Source organism: Pan troglodytes, chromosome 9 (genome assembly GCF_028858775.2).
Source record: "Pan troglodytes isolate AG18354 chromosome 9, NHGRI_mPanTro3-v2.0_pri, whole genome shotgun sequence".
NCBI classification, from domain to species: domain Eukaryota; kingdom Metazoa; phylum Chordata; class Mammalia; order Primates; family Hominidae; genus Pan; species Pan troglodytes.
Window position 1 is genome coordinate 68,853,722 of NC_072407.2, and position 16,710 is coordinate 68,870,431.

Genomic DNA, 16,710 nt, shown 5'->3' on the forward strand with positions numbered 1-16,710 from the left:
GCAGGGCGAGGCCATGGCGTCGAGTTTTGCCAGAAGGCTGGGCTCTTTCCCTCCTCCCCAGCTCCTGCAGACTCCTCCCGCAGTACCCTCCTCTTGCACCCTCCCCACACCAACCTGAGCAGGAGTGCCCCGTTGCTGCCTCCTCCCTGCCACCCCCCACCTCCACCGTCAGCCTCTGGGACCCTTCTCCACAGCCATGCACCGGGCCTTCCAGACAGACCTATACCTGCTGCGCCTACGTGCTGCCCGCGCCTACCTGCAGGCCCTCGAGTCCAGCCTGAGCCCCCTGTCCGCGACAGCCCGAGAGCCACTCAAGCTGCACGCCGTGGTGAGCATCTGGGTGAGGGCAGAGTCAGGGCCAGAGGGGCAGAGGCCAGGATGCGCAGGAACCCCTCTGCCACACAGCTAAGCCCCAGAGCCAATTCCAAGCCAACTCAGCCCGTGCTCCCCATCACCTTCCCGCAGACCTGGGGACCGAGTCTCATGTCCTCCTTTGTGAGAGCAGCCCTCACCTTCCCACCCTCCTGTGCCACCTCTCCCCTCGGCTGGCCATGCCGTGGGACACTCTCCAGCTCAGATAGGCCCCCAGAATAGTCATATTAGGACATTTCTTCCCAAGAACCTGAAGGGATCCTTACAGCTATGGTACAAGGAAGAAGGCTGTCACTTTGGTAACTGTGGGCAGCCCAACGTGTTAGGACTGCTGGGTACAGGGAAGGGGCCATCCCGGCCTCACCCGTAAGCACCGAGACCAGCACAGGCAAAAGGAGGAACCCTGCAAGGCTCAGACGCAAATGAGCTTAGGGTCAGCAGGGCTCCGACCAGCCCTAAATGCGTCCCTGAGGTGTGGCATCTGACCCAACCAGGTTCTGAGTTCTCTTTTCCTAAAGAGTGGATAGATGCAGAGGAGGAAGAGGCTACAAGGCAACTCTGGGGAAGCAGGAGAAAAATGAACTGATCAAGCTACCCTAGGATGAGAGTGGGAGGTGAAACAGGCAGGGGGTGGGGGTGAGGGGCTCAGGTGAGAGTCGGGGCCTGCAGTCCCAGGCCAGCTCTGCCTCTGACTTGCTGCCTGGCCTCCCTCAGGCTCTTGCCCTCTCTGGCCTCTTCTGATCCCTCTGCCCCTTCTGGTCTTCTGTGTCTGCTGGGAGGCAGATTGATTAGGAGGAGGGGACATGAGGGCATTGGTGGAAGGCAGGCAGAGCACACTGTACTCCGTGCCCAAGGCCGCCAGGTCCTAAGGGCTTTCTCCACCCACCCTCTCCATAGGTTCAGGGCCTTGGCCCCACCTTTAAGCTCACACTTCACCTGCAGAACACCTCAACAACCCGTCCTGTCCTGGGGCTGCTGGTCTGCTTCCTGTACAACGAGGCGCTCTATTCCCTGCCCCGGCCCTTCTTCAAGGTACTGGATGCTCCTCACTTAGATATGGAGTGGGAAAGGCCAGGGCAGGGGCCTGATGAGATGCCCACAGAGCCCCGCCAGGTCAGGGTCAGAGCGTGCGGGTGGCTGCCAGGTGGCCAGCAGACCTACTCTCCCACCACAGACCAGGCCAAGGCCCCAGTAGGGGCCTCTGGAGGGAGCCCCAAGCCCTGCCTCTGCTGCTTTTCTTGCAGCCTGTGAGGGGTCTCCACGAGCCATACAGAAGGTGCTGGGAAAACTGCTAGAGCCTGAACCCCACCTACACCTCCCAGAAGGGTCTGGGGGACCCCAGAGTGTGAAGGGCCTGGTTTTCCCCCAGGGCCCAGGTCTGACCCCAAGTTGGGAGGACCAGAAACTGCAAAAGGCTGGAATATGCAATCAACAGCCCCAGACTTGGTGGGAGTCCAGAGGTCTAGGTTTCATCACTCACCATGTGGCCCTGGGCCATTCACTTCCCCACCACACCTGCATCCTCCTCCACCCAGCAGTTGTCCTGCCCACCCTGCAGGGGTGCTGAGGCTCAGTGGAGACTGCGGGCCTGAATGCACCGGAATATGCCAAACACTGGCACGAGGGCTGGTTTCCTTACTTCTTTGTCCCCAAACTTAGGTACCCTTGCTGGTGCCAGGGCTCAACTACCCCCTGGAGACCTTTGTGGAGAGTCTCAGTAACAAGGGCATCTCAGACATCATCAAGGTAGGCCCCGCACTTGTACCACGTGGAAGGTGAGCAGGACCCTGGGGAGGACAGTAAGGGTGAGTGCCAACAAAGACCTTGGGGGGCTCCTGGGTGGGGGTGGGGGTATCTGCACAGTGGAGCCCTGTGGCCTGTCATTAGGGCCAGCGCAGACCAGGCAAGGGGTCAGGGGTGTATGCCCCCTGCTGCCATGGCCACTCCTCCATAGGTGCTGGTGCTTCGAGAAGGCCAAAGTGCACCCCTGCTGAGTGCCCACGTCAACATGCCTGGGAGCGAGGGGCTGGCGGCCGCCTGAGCCCTGGGCTGCTGTGAAAGCCCCTGCGCAATCAGCCGGGGAGAACTGGGCGGGTTCAGTGGCCCCAGGCCCACTCCTCATGCAGCAGTGTGCTGGGGCGACAGCTCATCTCCCCTCTCTTAAGCACCCGCTTCCTCACCACCCCCACTGTTGGGCCTATAGTAGCAGGTTAGTGAGTACCTAGGGTGGCTCAACTCCTCCCACAGCACCAACCCAGCATGGTCCCACTGAAGTCCTACTACGCCCTCCCCTCCCCAGCCTTTTCCAGAAACCATACTGGGCTCAGATCAGAGCTCCGAAGCGGTCAAAGTGAGCTGAGCAGGACAGGCCCAGCCTTTCTCCACTGCCACGTCCCTCATGCACATCACTCATCTCCTGCTGCAGGCCAAGGCCAAAATTGGGCTAGTCCTGGCCAGGGAAATCAGAAGCTCTTCTTGGGTGAGATTGAGCCTCCTGTTGCTCCCTGGAGTTCCGGAGGCTGGGCTGCAGCCCACTCAGCTTGCGGGCAAAATACGTGCTCTCCTCTCTCCTTGTCAGCTGAGCAAACCCAGGGAATAGCCCTCCTCTCCCCAGGAAACTTCTCTGAAATCTTAGACTTAGCCAGTCTTAGGCCTACGATGCCACACAAAGGTTGTTCAGGGAGAAGGGGGTGCAGGAGGCAGAGGGTGCCCCGCAGGGAGCTGGTGGCTCCAGCCCTACTAGAGCTCCTAAAGATCACACAGCAGCTGCTCCTGACAGGGATGCTCATGCCCAGAAAGCAAGCCCAGGAGAGGAAGGCAGAGTGCGACAGAGCAGAGCCAGGGCCAGGCGCACCAGGAGAGGCGTTTCTGGGGCTCCAGGGAAGTGCCACGGGAGGCAGAAGTCCAGAACTGCCCATATAGATGCCCTTCTACGTCCTGGAGCCCAAATCAGTCATGTGGGTGGGAAGTTCCCAGGGCAGTGGCCACATCGTGAGAATTAGCAGGAAAGGCAGGGCCTTTCTCGTCATAGCTATTTCTGAGGATGAAATGGGAGACATATGCCCAGCACCTGATGTAAGTTTATATAATGTAATATTATGTACCTACCACTAAGAAATACATGAACCGTGCCATGAGGACAGTAAGTGTTCATAAAGCAACATGAAGCAAGAAACAGTGCAGGGTGCCCAGTGCACACACTAGAGAGAAATTGTGAACATTAAGGACAAGGAGAATTGGTGTCTTTCTAAAACATACTTATTTAAAAACACATACCCACTTACTAATGTGGAATTACACAGTTTGTAACAAGAAAACAGTCTCTCCCATTCTCTAGTACTGCTCCCCTACCCAGCAGTCATTTCCAGTTCATTCAGCTATTTTTAAAATGTGCTTATATGACTCTTGCTTGATATATCAATCTTAGACATTACCTGTTGACTCCCTGTTGTCATACATGAGGCTTTAGCTCTCTTTTGTCAACAACCCTCCCCCATCCCTAGTTATTAGGTTAAAAAATACTCAGATTACTATTTCTATTACTATGTGAAAGTTATTAACTGCGGAGCCAAGAGTTGGACTATAATTAAATTACCTTCCTTGTACTTTCTTTTTAATGGAGTTAATGAGTTGCCCTGAGTTTCTCATTTACTTTGTTTTCTGATGGACTGATTGCTAATTCTTCCCCCACCATCTGACAGCTCCTCTTTTTTCTAGACACTTCCCTTCATCCCCTGCTTCACTGAGGACTGTTTGTTTTCCAGGTAAATTGCCTTTGCCTTTCTCCTGGGCTAGATCCTGATTCCTGGGCCTGATGGCTTCCTATTTCTCAGTTCACCCTCATTTGGTGAAACATATCCTCAAATATCTTCTTTAAAAAGTCATGGCCAGAAGGCTGGGCACTGTGGCTCACGCCTGTAATCCCAGCACTTTGGGAGGCCGGGGCAGGCGGACCACCTGAGGTCAGGAGTTTGAGACCAGCCCGGCCAACATGGTGAAACCCTGTCTCTACTAAAAATACAAAAATTAGCCAGGCGTGGTGGCAGACACCTGTAGTTCCAGCTACTTGGGAGGCTGAGGCAGGAGAATCGCTTGAACCCGGGAGGCGGAGGTTGCAGTGAGCTGAGATTGTGCCACTGCACTCCAGCCTGGGCAAAACGAGCGAAACTGGCTGGGCGTGGTAGCTCACACGTGTAATCCCAGCACTTTGGGAGGCCGAGGCAGGCAGATCACAAGGCCAGGAGTTCGAGACCAGCCTGGCCAACATGGTGAAACCCCATCTCTACTAAAAATACAAAAACTAGCCAGGCATGGTGGCAGGCGCGTGTAATCCCAGCTACTTGGAAGGCTGAGGCAGGAGAATTGCTTGAAACAGGAAGGTGGAGGTTGTAGTGAGCCAAGATCGTGCCACTACACCACTCTAGCCTGGGCAAGAGCGAAACTCTGTCTCAAAAAAAAAAAAAAAAAAAAAAAAAAAAGCGAAACTCTGTCTCAAAAGAAAAGAAAAAAAAAAAGTCACTAGAGGCCGGGTATAGTGGTTCACACTTGTAATCCCAGCCCTTTGAGAAGCCAAGGCAGGAGGATCGCTTGAACCTATAAGCTGGAGACCAGCCTGTGCAACGTGGTGAGACCCTGTCCCTACCAAAAAAAATAAAGTCATTAGAGTTTTTAAAGATTTTTTTCATTTATTTTATTTTATTTTATTTTATTATTTGTTTTTTGAGACGGAGTCTCACTGTGTTGCCCAGGCTGGAGTGCAGTGGCGCGGTCTCAGCTCACTGCAAGCATCACCTCCCAGGTTCACACCATTCTCCTGCCTCAGCCTCCCGAGTAGCTGGGACTACAGGCGCCTGCCACCATGCCCGGCTAATTTTTCGTATTTTTAGTAGAAACGGGGTTTCACCGTGTTAGCCAGAATGGTCTCGATCTCCTCACCTCGTGATCTGCTAGAGTGTGCTGGCGTGATCTCGGCTCACTGCAACCTCTGCCTCCTGGGCTCAAGTGATTCTCCTCCATCAGACTCCCGAGTAGCTGGGATTACAGGCATGCACCACTGCACCTGGCTAATTTTTGTATTTTTAGTAGAGACAGGGTTTTACCATGTTGGCCAAGCTGGCCTTGAATTCCTGACCTCAGGTGATCCGCCTGCCTCAGCCTCCCAAAGTGCTGGGATTACAGGCATGAGCCACCACACCTGGCCTGGACACAACTTTTGTTTTTGTTTTAGTTTTTTTGAGACAGAGTCTAGCTCTTGTCACCCAGGCTGGAGTGCAGAAGCACGGTCACAGCTCACTGCAGCCTCGACCTGCTGAGCTCAAGCCATCGTCCCACCTCAGCCCACCCCCATCCCCCACACTACAGACGCACTACCACACAAGGCTTTTTTTTTTTTTTTAAGACACAGGGTCTCACTATGTTGTCCAGGCTTGTCTCAAACTCCAGGCCTCAAGTGATCCTCCTGCCTCAGCCTCCCAAAGTGTGGGATTACAGTGCCCAGCCCCCATTAATTTTGTATTTTGCAGAGACAGGGTCTCACTATGTTGCCCAGGCTCACAGTCTATTTTGATAGTGCATGTATAATAGCATACAATATCAGATACTTAAGAATTAATCCAATTTAAAAAGGCATGATCTTTATGGGAAAAGGTACACAACTTTATTGAAAACATTGAGTGCAGAAATAAACCCTGCTCATGAATGGGAAAATTCAATTTTACACAGGTGCTGATTTTATCCAGACTGATCTATAGATTCAGCTGGGTTCCATTCTACATCTCAAGGGGTTTTTGGGGGGAATTTGACAAGCTGATTCTCAAGGTTACATGGAAGAGCAAGGGCCGAGACTAGAGTTTAGGAGATGATTCCCAAAGGGCACAGGGGCAGAAAAATGACCAGTGGAACCACACAGAAAAATCAATTATGGTATTTTCAATGGATCACTAGGCAGCAGGGAAAAGGAATGCCATACAGCTACACACAATAATCCGGATACATCTCAGGAACATAATCAAGTGAAAAGGCAAACTGTAAAAGAATAAACTCGGCATGATTTCATTCATATATTTGAAAACATGCAAAGCCAACACAAACACATTAATAAAACTATAAAGCAAAGCAACGGAATGACTGAAACAGGACAGTGTCTCCCCCACCAGGGAGGGGCAACAGCAGGAACTTCGAAGGAAATGGTAACCTTCTCAAATGCAGTGGGGCTGTTGTTTCCTCTTAATTTTATAAATGTGTTCTTGTAGCTCCTCACTAATTAAAAACAACAACAACGAGTCCAGGCATGGTGGCTCACGCCTGTAATCCCAGCACTTTGGGAGGCCAAGGTGGGCAGATCACCTGAGGTCAGCAGTTCAAGACCAGCCTGACCAACATGGTGAAACCCCATCTCTACAAAAGTACAAAATTTAGCAGGGCATGATGGCGGGTGCCTGCAATCCCAGTTACTTGGGAGGCTAAGGCAGGAGAATCGCTTGAACCCAGGAAGTGAGCCAAGATCGCGCCATTGCACTCCAGCTTGGGCAACAGAGAGACTCCATCTCGAAAAATAAAACAAAACACACAAAAAAACATGAAAATAAGATATTGTGGGCTGGGCGCAGTGGCTCATACCTGTAATCCCAGCACTTTGGGAGGCCGAGGCAGGTGGATCATCTGAGGTCAGGAGTTCCAGACCAGCCTGACCTACATGGAGAAACCCTGTCTCTACTAAAAATACAAAAACAATTAGCCGGGCATGGTGGCACATGCCTGTAATCCCAGCTACCGAGAGGCTGCAGCAGGAGAATCGCTTGAACCCGGGAGGCGGAGGTTTCGGTGAACCGAGATCGCATCATTGCACTCCAGCCTGGGTAACAAGAGTGAAACTCTGTCTCAAAAAATAAAAAGAGAAAGAAAGAAAATAAGAAATTGTGGAGGGCGAGGGATGAAACAGGACAAGGTGAGTCTGCTAATGCGTCTGTGCAGCCCAAAGTGCCAGGCACACCAAGTTCCTCCTGTCATTAAAAAATAGCAACAGAGCATGCCTGTTACAAAAACAACCAGCCAAGCAGCTCAGATCTTTGTGGGCCTGGGCAGAGCCTGTCAGAGGGTGGGTTTCTCTGAAGGTTCTTGGGGGTCAAGCATGTTCTTTCATGGGAGGCCCCCCAGCAGTATCTATGGACTTTCACTTAACCCCATTTTTTGGTCTAGCCTCTCACCCACCCCTCCCCAGTACGCCTAAGACCCGAAGCTTCTCTGGTTCCATTTATCCTTCAAATAATCCTCACGTCACACCACCCCACCCAGAGGTGTAGCTGCTGGCTGCATGATGTGGGTGGGATGTGGGGGAGCAGCACCCCACTGATCCTTACATAGACTTTCCGTCGGTCCCCATTGTTGGCCGAAGCCTCACCTCACCCTCCATGGTCCTGGTGGAGTTCCTGAGCCCCTCCGGGGCTCTGGCAGGTAATTCCACTTGCCTTTTGGCCCCACCTTTTGGGAACACATAATTTCAGCTCTTAATTCTCCATCCACTTTCCATCTTTGAAAATGTCAGCCAGGCGGCCGGGCACGGTGGCTCACACCTGTAATCCCAGCACTTTGGGAGGCCAAGGTGGGCAGATCACGAGGTCAGTAGATCAAGACCATCCTGGCCGGCCAGGAGTGGTGGCTCACACCTGTAATCCCAGCACTTTGGGAGGCCGAGGCGGGTGGATCACAAGGTCAGGAGATCAAGACCATCCTGGCTAACACGGTGAAACCTCGTCTCTACTAAAAATACAAAAAATTAGCTTGGCGTGGTGGCAGGCACCTGTAGTCCCAGCTACTTGAGAGGCTGAGGCAGGAGAATGGCGTGAACCCAGAAGGCGGAGCTTGCAGTGAGCCGAGATCGTGCCACTGCACTCCAGCCTGGCAACAGAACAAGAGTCTGTCTCAAATAAAATAAAATAAAAAAATAAAAAATTGTCAGCCAGGCACGGTAGCTCACGCCTGTAATCCTAGCACTTTGGGAGACGGAGGTGGAGGCAGGTGCCAGGAATTCAAGTTCAGCCTGGCCAACATGGTGAAACCCTGTCTATACTAAAAATACAAAAAAATTAGCTGGGCATGGCCAGGCGCAGTGGCTCACACCTATAATTCCAGCACTTCGGGAGGCCAAGGTGGGCGGATCACAAGGTCACGAGTTTGAGACCTGCCTGGCCAACATGGTGAAACCCCGTCTCTACTAAAAATACAATAATTAGCCAGGCATGGTGGCGGGCACCTGTAACCCCAGCTACTCGGGAGGCTGAGGCAGGAGAATCGCTTGAACCCAGGAGGCGGAGGTTGCAGTGAGCCGAGATCACGCCATTGCACTCCTGCCTGAGCAACAAGAGCAAAACTCCGTCTCAAAAAAGAAAAAAAAAAAATCAGCCGGGCATGGTGGCGGGTGTCTGTAATCCCAGCAACTCGGGAGGCTGAATCACTTGAACCCGGGAGGTGGAGGTTACAGTGAACCGAGATCGTGCCACTGCACTCCAGCCCCGGCAACAGAGAGAAAAAAGAAAATGTGGTCAGGCTCTGTGTTCTACTGTCTTCCCTCCTGTTTTCTTTCCCTTTGTATATATTTTTGGTTTTCTTTACTATCATCTTAGAGAGATCCTAAGAGAAAACTGAGACGAACACATGTGTTTAGGCCTGCCATGTGGAAATGGCGGTCTCTATTCACTCTATTTACACAGAAACATTTAACAAGCAGCTCTTGAGGAGTCCAGAGAGGTGCAGGCCTAGCCCTGTCAGCACCACCCTCCACAGATGCCCAAACAGCCCCAGCGCATTTCTTTACCTTGATTTCTTTCCTACTCATTTCCTCCAGCTGTGCAAGGGTAAAGGCAAAAGCACAAAGACCTGGGTTGGACCCTGCCTCCATTTGCCGCACCATGATCTTACCACATGGATTCTCAGAGCGTAACTGCTGCCCCATGGACCAGGTTAGCTAAGAGAGGTTCCATGAAACTGCTGTTGCAGAAATGCTTCTAACTATAAAATGCCAAACCTGGGAAAGAATGTTTGGATTCTCATAGCCTGGATCAGTAGGACACTGCCTTGGCGTGCTGGTGCCCCACCCCCAACTCACCCAGGCCAGGGGAGGTAGAGCCCCAGCCCCTGAGACCCTCAGGCATCCTGCGGTTTCCAGGCCCTACAGAGGGTCCCAGAAACAGCCCCAGCAACAAAGTGAGGGGCCAGAAACTATGCAAAGATGGAGGGAGGCTGAGAAACAAGTCAGTGCTTTATTAACCTGGCAAAGGGGCAGCTAGGCGGCCTGAGCAGCCCCTGCCAGACCCTCCTCTGCACTCCTCTGCCTAAGTCACGGCCCAAGCCCTGGACACGTAGGAGTGTAGGCGGCAGGGGCAAGGCCAAGGAAGGGGTGGAGTTGTCCAATGCAGATGTTAAGGTCCAACCCGACTTCCTTACTGAGTCTAGGTGTGGGGGCCCCCCTCTCACCCCTTCCTCCCTGTACAGCTCTGGCTCTTCCTAGAGTCAGGAGGCTGTGTGTCCCACATCTGCTGTGGTCTGGAAGGTGATCCCATCCCCAGGCAATGGGGAGGCCAGGAAGGGCCAGAGCCAGACGAGGGCCCAGCGGGGCCCCAGGGCTGCCTGCAGGTTGTGGCAGGGACCCAGGTCATAGGAGTGCTGGCCCCGAGCCCACTCCCATGTGGTCTGGCCCCGCAGCAGCAGCATCCCATGGAAGAGCAGCCCAGCCCCGCACAGCAGCGCACCCGCCACGCACGTGTCCGTCACGAAGGCCAAGGCAAACTGTGCCAGAGACACTCTGCCTGCAATAAAAGAGCAGAGAGGGTCAGGGAGGGGCAGTGGGGTCCGGCTTTCCTGCCACCCGCTCCCCTCCACCACAAAGCAGGGCTCATTCCTCCGCTCAGCAAACCCTGTGTCGATACTCGCTGGCCAGCCCGTGCTGGGTGACAAGAACGCACTGGTAAACTGGGCAGACGCAGCCCCCTACTTGGGATACGGCTTCATTCCTGCATCACAGACTTGGTGAGCACCTCCTCAGCCCTGGAGGTGGTGCCAGGCACTAGAGGGTGTCTCTGCCCTTGGGGAGCTCACAGACATTAAAGAGGCCATTCTTGGCTGGATGCGGTGGCTCACACCTGTAATCCCAGCACTTTGGGAGGGCAAAGCAGATAGATCACCTGAGGTCAGGAATTTGAGACCAGCCTTGACAACACGGTAAAACCCCGTCTCTACTAAAAAATACAAAAATTAGCCAGACGTGGTGGCAGGCGCCTGTAATCCCGGCTACTCAGGAGGCTGGGGGGCTCAGGCAGGAGAATCGCTTTAACCTGGGAGGCAGAGGTTGCAGTGAGCTGAGATCACGCCACTGCACTCCAGCATGGGCAACAGAGCGAGACTCCCATCTCAAAAAAAAAAAAAAAAAAAAAAAGGCCGGGCACGGTGGCTCGTGCCTGTAATCCCAGTATTTTGGGAGGCCGAGGCGGGTGGATCACGAGGTCAGGAGTTCCAGACCAGCCTGACCAACATGGTGAAACTCCGTCTCTACTAAAAATACAAAAATTAACCGGGTGTGGTTGCACACACCTGTAATCCCAGCTACTCAGGAGGCTGAGGCAGGATAATCGCTTGAACCCGGGAGGTGGAGGCTGCAGTGAGCCAAGATTGCACCATTGCACTCCAGCCTGGGTGACAGAGTGAGAAAAAAAAAAAAAAAAAAAAAAAAGCCATTCTCAGTTACTTAATGTGTGCCGCCACAGAAAAGCCAGTATCCTGTGCCATCTTGGCCCACAGTCAGCAACAAGTACCTGCTGAACTAACGGACTACGAGAGGCCATGAAATGTTACGCTAAGTGAGAGAAGCCAGGCACCAAAGGTCACATGTTTATCATCCCACTTATGTGAAACATCCTGAATAGGCAAGTCCACAGAGACAGAAAGATTAGTGGTTGCCAGGGGCTAAGGGGATTAGGGAGGAACATGGAGGGACCACTAATGGGTACGGGGTTTCTTTTTAGGGTGAAAATGTTCTGGAATTAGACAGTGGTGATGGTTGCACTACATCATGAATGTACTAAAAGCCACTGAATTGTACACTTTAAAATAGTTAAAATGGGCCGGGTGTGGTGGCTCATGCCTGTAATCCCAGCACTTTAGGAGGCTGAGGCAGGTGGATCACCTGAGGTCAGGAGTTCCAGACCAGCCTGGCCAACATGGAGAAACTCCGTCTGTACTAAAAATACAAAAAAATTAGTCGGGCGTGGTGGCGCATGCCTGTAATCCCAGCTACTCGGGAGGCTGAGGCAAGAGAATCACTTGAACCTGGAAGGCGGAGGTTGCGGTGAGCCGATATCGCGCCATTGCACTCCAGCCTGGGCAACAAGAGCAAAACTCCATCTCAAAAAAAAAAATCAAAAAAAAAAAAAAAACCATTCTGTTTGAAGGTCCTGAGGCAGGCCAGAGGCACTTGTGAGACAAGCAGGTGGACAGTCTGCAGGTCTGCAAGCACAGGGAGAAGCCCAGGCTGGACAAACAGTTCTGCGAGTAGGGGGTGCAAAGCAACCCTGAGACTGTGGGCGCAGCTAGACCTGCCAAAGTGTGTAGAGTGAGGGCGGAATGGCACCTAGACAGGAGCACGGGGAAATCGGTTCTTGGGGATCAGATAAAAGATGAGAAAGGGCAACCACAAAGGAAGGTGAACGCACCAAGGTCCCAGCCATTGGTGATGCCAGGCAGAGAACGCTTCACGGGGGCTGGGGGCCAGCAGTGTCATGAGTCTAAAAGGTCTCATAAAGCAAGAAAGGGTCCTGGAGTGTGTGGAGACAGATCCCTGGGTGAGTGGTGGTGGCAGAAGCCAGGCTGGAGCAGGCAGGGAATAAGCAGCCATGAGCCTGGGCAAGTCCCTTGGGAAGCTTAGAGCAGGGCAAGCGCTGGAGGAGGATATGAGGGCAAGGGAGGGTTTGTCCAAGGTGGCAAACCAGGAGGGCAGAGGAGGCCTGGCCTGCAGGAGAGGCAGACGCCACAGCCTGAGGCCTCCAAGCAGGGAGGTAGGCACCAAATACAAGAAGCTGGGGGCAGTCAGCTGGGCTCGGGGAGTTGAGGACAGCACAATTTGGGATGTGCCAGCTGATGTCTCACTTTCTCAGTGCCGGAGCTTGGAGTGTGGGAGAGCAGGGAAGGTTTGAGCTGCTGTCGCTGGGGGTAGCAAGCTTACAAGCAAACGGGAAGGCCAGGCATAGCCGAGGGCCTGCTGAGGTCAGCAGCCATGAACATGGCATGGCATGGCATCAACCTGCCACAGACTGCCAATGCCTCTGGCTCTCAGCAGCCAGAGGCAGACACAGAGAAGCCAGGAAAGCACTGTGGAAGGAAGATGAGGGAGGAAGTTTGCGATGCTGGCAGGAGAATGGTGAGAAGGATGAGCTCTGAGCTGGACGTCGGTGGCGAAGGTGGAAAGGCACAGACGGGCGGTGAAGGCCACGAGCCTGCAGGCTCATGGAGCAGGTGCCAGGGCGTGGAGGAGTAAAAGACGGAGAGAAGAGGAGGTGGGCAGCAGAAAGAGGAAGATGGGTGGTTTGTGGGGGTGACTCATTTTTGGATTCTGACCAGGACTGGGGTGTGGACATGGGAGGAGGGAAAGGAAGGAAAAATGAAGGAGGAGGCCAAGAGCTAAGCCATCCAGGCATTGAGGGGGCTGTTCATGCAAACTTCCAGACACCCTTGATTTCCACAGGGCCCAGGGTGAAGAGAGAGTCTGTGACTGGAGCCAGAGTCTTCCGTGACTGAGGGGAGTGAGTGTTGACCACAAGGTGGTAGGGCAGTGCGGCTGGAGGGCCGGGACTCATGGAGGGAGCGATCATTGAAGAGGGCAGAGGAGGACCCATTGGGAAGCTGGTGTGGGCAGATGAAGATTCTGATAACCCCAGTGGGCCACTTCCCGAGGCCTCCCCTGGGCTGTAGGTGGGGTCCATGCACAGAGCTGGGCTTGGATAGGATGAGGAGGCACAGTGACTACCCGGAGTAGCCGGGGAGGTTCCTCAACCACAGATCAAAGTGACAGAGGGAACCATGGAAAGGTCAGGAGGAAGGAATGGGGGCGAGAAAGGCCAAAGCATTCTGGGGGTAGAGAACAAAGAGTAAAAAGGACCAGCGAGGCTTCTATCTGTAGATGGGGGAAGAGGAACATATGTGTCGTCTAGAACATGGCATCTCAGGCAGCCTGCTGATCCAAGTCTGCCCTCCCCAGCTTCCCATAACTGGGCCTTCTCCTGCCTGTCACTTTCACTGGCTCCCCACTGTCCAGTCAAATAGGAGCCATCTCCTCACACCAGTTCTCAGGACCCCACCAGCCAGGCCTCCCCTACCAATCTGGCCTTAATTCTCACAATTCCCTGCCCACTCTCCAAGCCTTTGTTCCTATTGCTTCTCTCACTTAGAAATGCTCCTAGAATGCACTTCCACATCCCGCCATGCAGAGACTCCCACGAGTCTTTCTCCTCTCTCAACAACTCCAGGAATCTCCCAATTCTCCAGCCAGAACGCTGCACTTGTCTCAACACACCAGTTTCCGTACTGCACCCCCGGGTGAATACCAAGCTGCCCTTACTGGCCATCACTGACACTGGGGCTGGGTCCCCCAGGCCAGAAAGCCCGTCTCCCACCAGAATGGGCTGTACTCCCCAGCCCAATACCAGGGCCCCTGCCTCTGTGCAGAGGCCTCCCAGGCTCCCCACCTGTGAGCAACATGAGCCAGGGAAGCAGGAGGAGGGCAGCCATGTGGAGGGGCGTGTGGGCTCGCAGCAGGGCCGACAGTGCAGGGCCCAGCAGCACAGAGACGTGGAGCAGGACGCCGGCAGCATGAAGCAGCAGGCACAGGAAGGGCCGGTAGTTGCCGAAGCCCACGCAGCGGCCCAGCAGGCGGCAGTGGTGGTCCCGACGCAGGATGCAGACGCGGCAGGCAGAGCAGTGTCCGCTGCGTGGCGGCACCTGGCTTTGGCACTGGTAGCAGTAACTGCAGGAAGGAACCACAGCGTCAGTTCCCCCAGCAGCTCAGATGCCCCATATTGTGCACAGGGCTGCCCCAGAGCCCATCCTGCGGAAGTGGCAACAGCCATTTGCCCTGGCTAAGCCTCAATTTATTTACAAGTAAATGCAGGCTAAACAAGATGTCCCAGGCCCTTCTAGTTCTAGCACTACAGGTCTCAGGTCTCTTCCAGCCCTAACATCCCCAGTCCTGAGACCTTTCTCAAGCCACTGACATCCAGCAGCAAATCTCTCCCTTCCTCCACGGTCACCCCTTTGTCCAGGTCACTAGGAACTCTCTGGATTACTGCAATAGCCTCTTGACTGGTCTCCGATTCCACCTTTGCCCCACCTCGTACGGTCTCACCCCAGCAACCAAACTGACCCTCCTCTGCTTAAAACCCTCCTGTGGTTCTCCAATTTATTTCTAGTAAAAAGCAAAGCCTTCAGTGTCCTACAACATCCTTCTATCTGTGACATCTCTTCCCCTCTCTTACTGCACTCCAGCCACACTGGCCTTCTTGCTGTTCTGGGAACATACATGCTGGGTACACAACTGCCTCAGAGCCTTTGCACCACTTGTTACCTCTGCCCGGAACACCTTTCCCTCAGATTCCCACATGGCTAACCGCCCCCACGCCCTCCAAGTTTTTTGCTCAAATGCCTCCTTCTCTATGAGGTCTACCTTGACCACACATTTATGTATATTATTTTTAAAATTAATTTTAAAAAATTTTTAGGGACAGAGTCTCGCTACATTACCCAGGCTGGAGTGTAGTGGTTGTTCACAGGTGTGATCATAGCACACTACAGCCTCAGTCTCAGCGAAAGCCTCTGCCTGGCATAAAATGTGTGTGTAGAGCCTGTACCTGGTGTAATTTTTTTTTCTAATTATAAATTGACAAATTCCAGTTGTATATACTTATGGGATACCAAGTGATGTTATGATTTATCAGTACAGCTTGGAATAAATCAAGCTAATTAGGATAGCCATTACCTCAAACACTCATATTTTTGTGATGAGAATTTACCACCTGTTTATTTATGTATTTATGTATTTATTTATTTGAGATGGAGGGAGTCTCGCTCTGTCACCCAGGCTGGAGTGCAGTGGCTCGATCTCGGCTCACTGCAACCTCCGCCTCCCAGGTTCAAACAATTCTCTTGCCTCAGCCTCCCCAGTAGCTGAGATTACAGGCACGTGCCGCCATGCCCGACTAATTTTTTTATATTTTTAGTAGAGACGGGGTTTCACCACGTTGGCTAGGCTGGTAAACTTCTGACCTTAAGTGATCCGCCGGCCTCGGCCTCCCAAAGTGCTGGGATTACAGATGTGAGCCAACGCACTCGGCCTAACCACCTATTTAATATTGAAACTTGCAACCCCTTTACCCTGCTCTACTTCTTGTTTCCAAACTACTATCACCTTCTAGCATTCTATATGATTTGCTTATTATTCCTCTAGTTTCTCATCTGCACCCCCCTCAAATCAGGAATTTGTTCTATTGTACCCTTCGTCCCTGTAACAAAACCTTGCACCTAGTAGGCGCCCAATAAGTATTTGCGAGTGAATAAATAACACTCAATTCTAGCTCTTCCATCCCAGGTTCTAAACAAATTTCTGATTCTAACAACCTGGATCCTAATGTAACCTGGTTCTAACATCTCAGGTCTTGGGGCCCCTCCCCCCTGTCCAAGGCTCCCACTTCTCCCCGCCCGATCCCGCACCCCACTCACGCCCAGCCCTGGCCCAGACCGCGGCCGGCCAGCATCACGCCACGGATGCTGGGATCTGAGCGCAGGAAGAGCCCCACGTTGCCCAGCAGGTTGAGCAGCTGGAAGGCGGCCAGCGCCAGCTGCAAGGCCCGGGCCAGGGGTCCCAGCGGCGGCGGCCCGGGACCGAGCACCAGCACGTAAGCCAGCTCCAGGCCCACGGCCGCGGCCCACAGCGCGGTGAGCACGAGAGGCAGCTGCGCGGGCGCCCCGTCCGTGCTCCCAGACGCCCAGTGCTGCCCCATGGCCTGGACACCCAGCTGTCGGAGCCGGAGGACTAGGCCGCTTCCGTATTGGGGCGGAGATAGCGGCAGACGGACGTCTGCTACGGCCAATAGAAGCTCGGAAGGGGGTGCGGCGAACGCTCCGACTCTCAGGGAACGGCCGGCCCACGCGGCGAGTTGATCTGGCCAACGGACCAGCAGTGGAGGCGCTCGGAATCCCGCGGCGCTGGAGCCCGGATGACGCCGCGGAGTGATTGACCCGCCCACCCTGGAGGCCCCTCCCATCCCGTCGGAGCCCCGCCCGCTGGCGCTGGGGCCAGGA

General features: G+C 53.8%; 3 protein-coding genes across 10 annotated transcripts in view; 2 read left to right on the forward strand and 1 right to left on the reverse strand.

Moving 5' to 3' along the window:
• BBS1 (Bardet-Biedl syndrome 1) overlaps nucleotides 1-3,977 on the forward strand; it is a 23,511-nt gene extending 19,534 nt beyond the window's left edge. For 2 of the 4 annotated variants that reach the window (XR_672937.4, XR_010147263.1), the window contains 5 exons: nucleotides 195-328; nucleotides 1,270-1,404; nucleotides 2,032-2,118; nucleotides 2,327-2,581; nucleotides 2,672-3,977. Coding sequence is in view for 2 of the 4 variants with exons in the window: in XM_001171950.7 (XP_001171950.2) it covers nucleotides 195-328; nucleotides 1,270-1,404; nucleotides 2,032-2,118; nucleotides 2,327-2,413 (443 nt within the window). In the remaining 2 variants the exon portion in view is untranslated. Of the gene's footprint in view, nucleotides 1-194; nucleotides 329-1,269; nucleotides 1,405-2,031; nucleotides 2,119-2,326 lie in introns of all 4 variants that reach the window. The other 2 variants (XM_001171950.7, XM_063783121.1) reach the window with 1 other exon arrangement.
• The window catches only part of ZDHHC24 (zinc finger DHHC-type containing 24), a 25,635-nt gene extending 8,987 nt beyond the window's left edge, over nucleotides 1-16,648 (reverse strand). For 4 of the 5 annotated variants that reach the window (XR_008537851.2, XR_008537850.2, XR_008537849.2 and 1 more), the window contains exons 1-2: nucleotides 16,129-16,606; nucleotides 14,103-14,380 (exon numbers count right to left, since the gene is read on the reverse strand). Coding sequence is in view for 1 of the 5 variants with exons in the window: in XM_016921310.4 (XP_016776799.2) it covers nucleotides 9,880-10,175; nucleotides 14,103-14,380; nucleotides 16,129-16,409 (855 nt within the window). In the remaining 4 variants the exon portion in view is untranslated. Of the gene's footprint in view, nucleotides 1-9,610; nucleotides 10,176-14,102; nucleotides 14,381-16,128 lie in introns of those variants that run through there. The other variant, XM_016921310.4, reaches the window with a different exon arrangement.
• Nucleotides 2,632-3,977, forward strand: LOC129136311 (uncharacterized). The gene has a single exon (XM_054661425.1). It carries the CDS (start codon nucleotides 2,632-2,634, stop codon nucleotides 3,292-3,294), a length of 663 nt encoding a protein of 220 aa, XP_054517400.1. The 3' UTR covers nucleotides 3,295-3,977.
• Nucleotides 16,649-16,710: the final 62 nt, after the last annotated feature.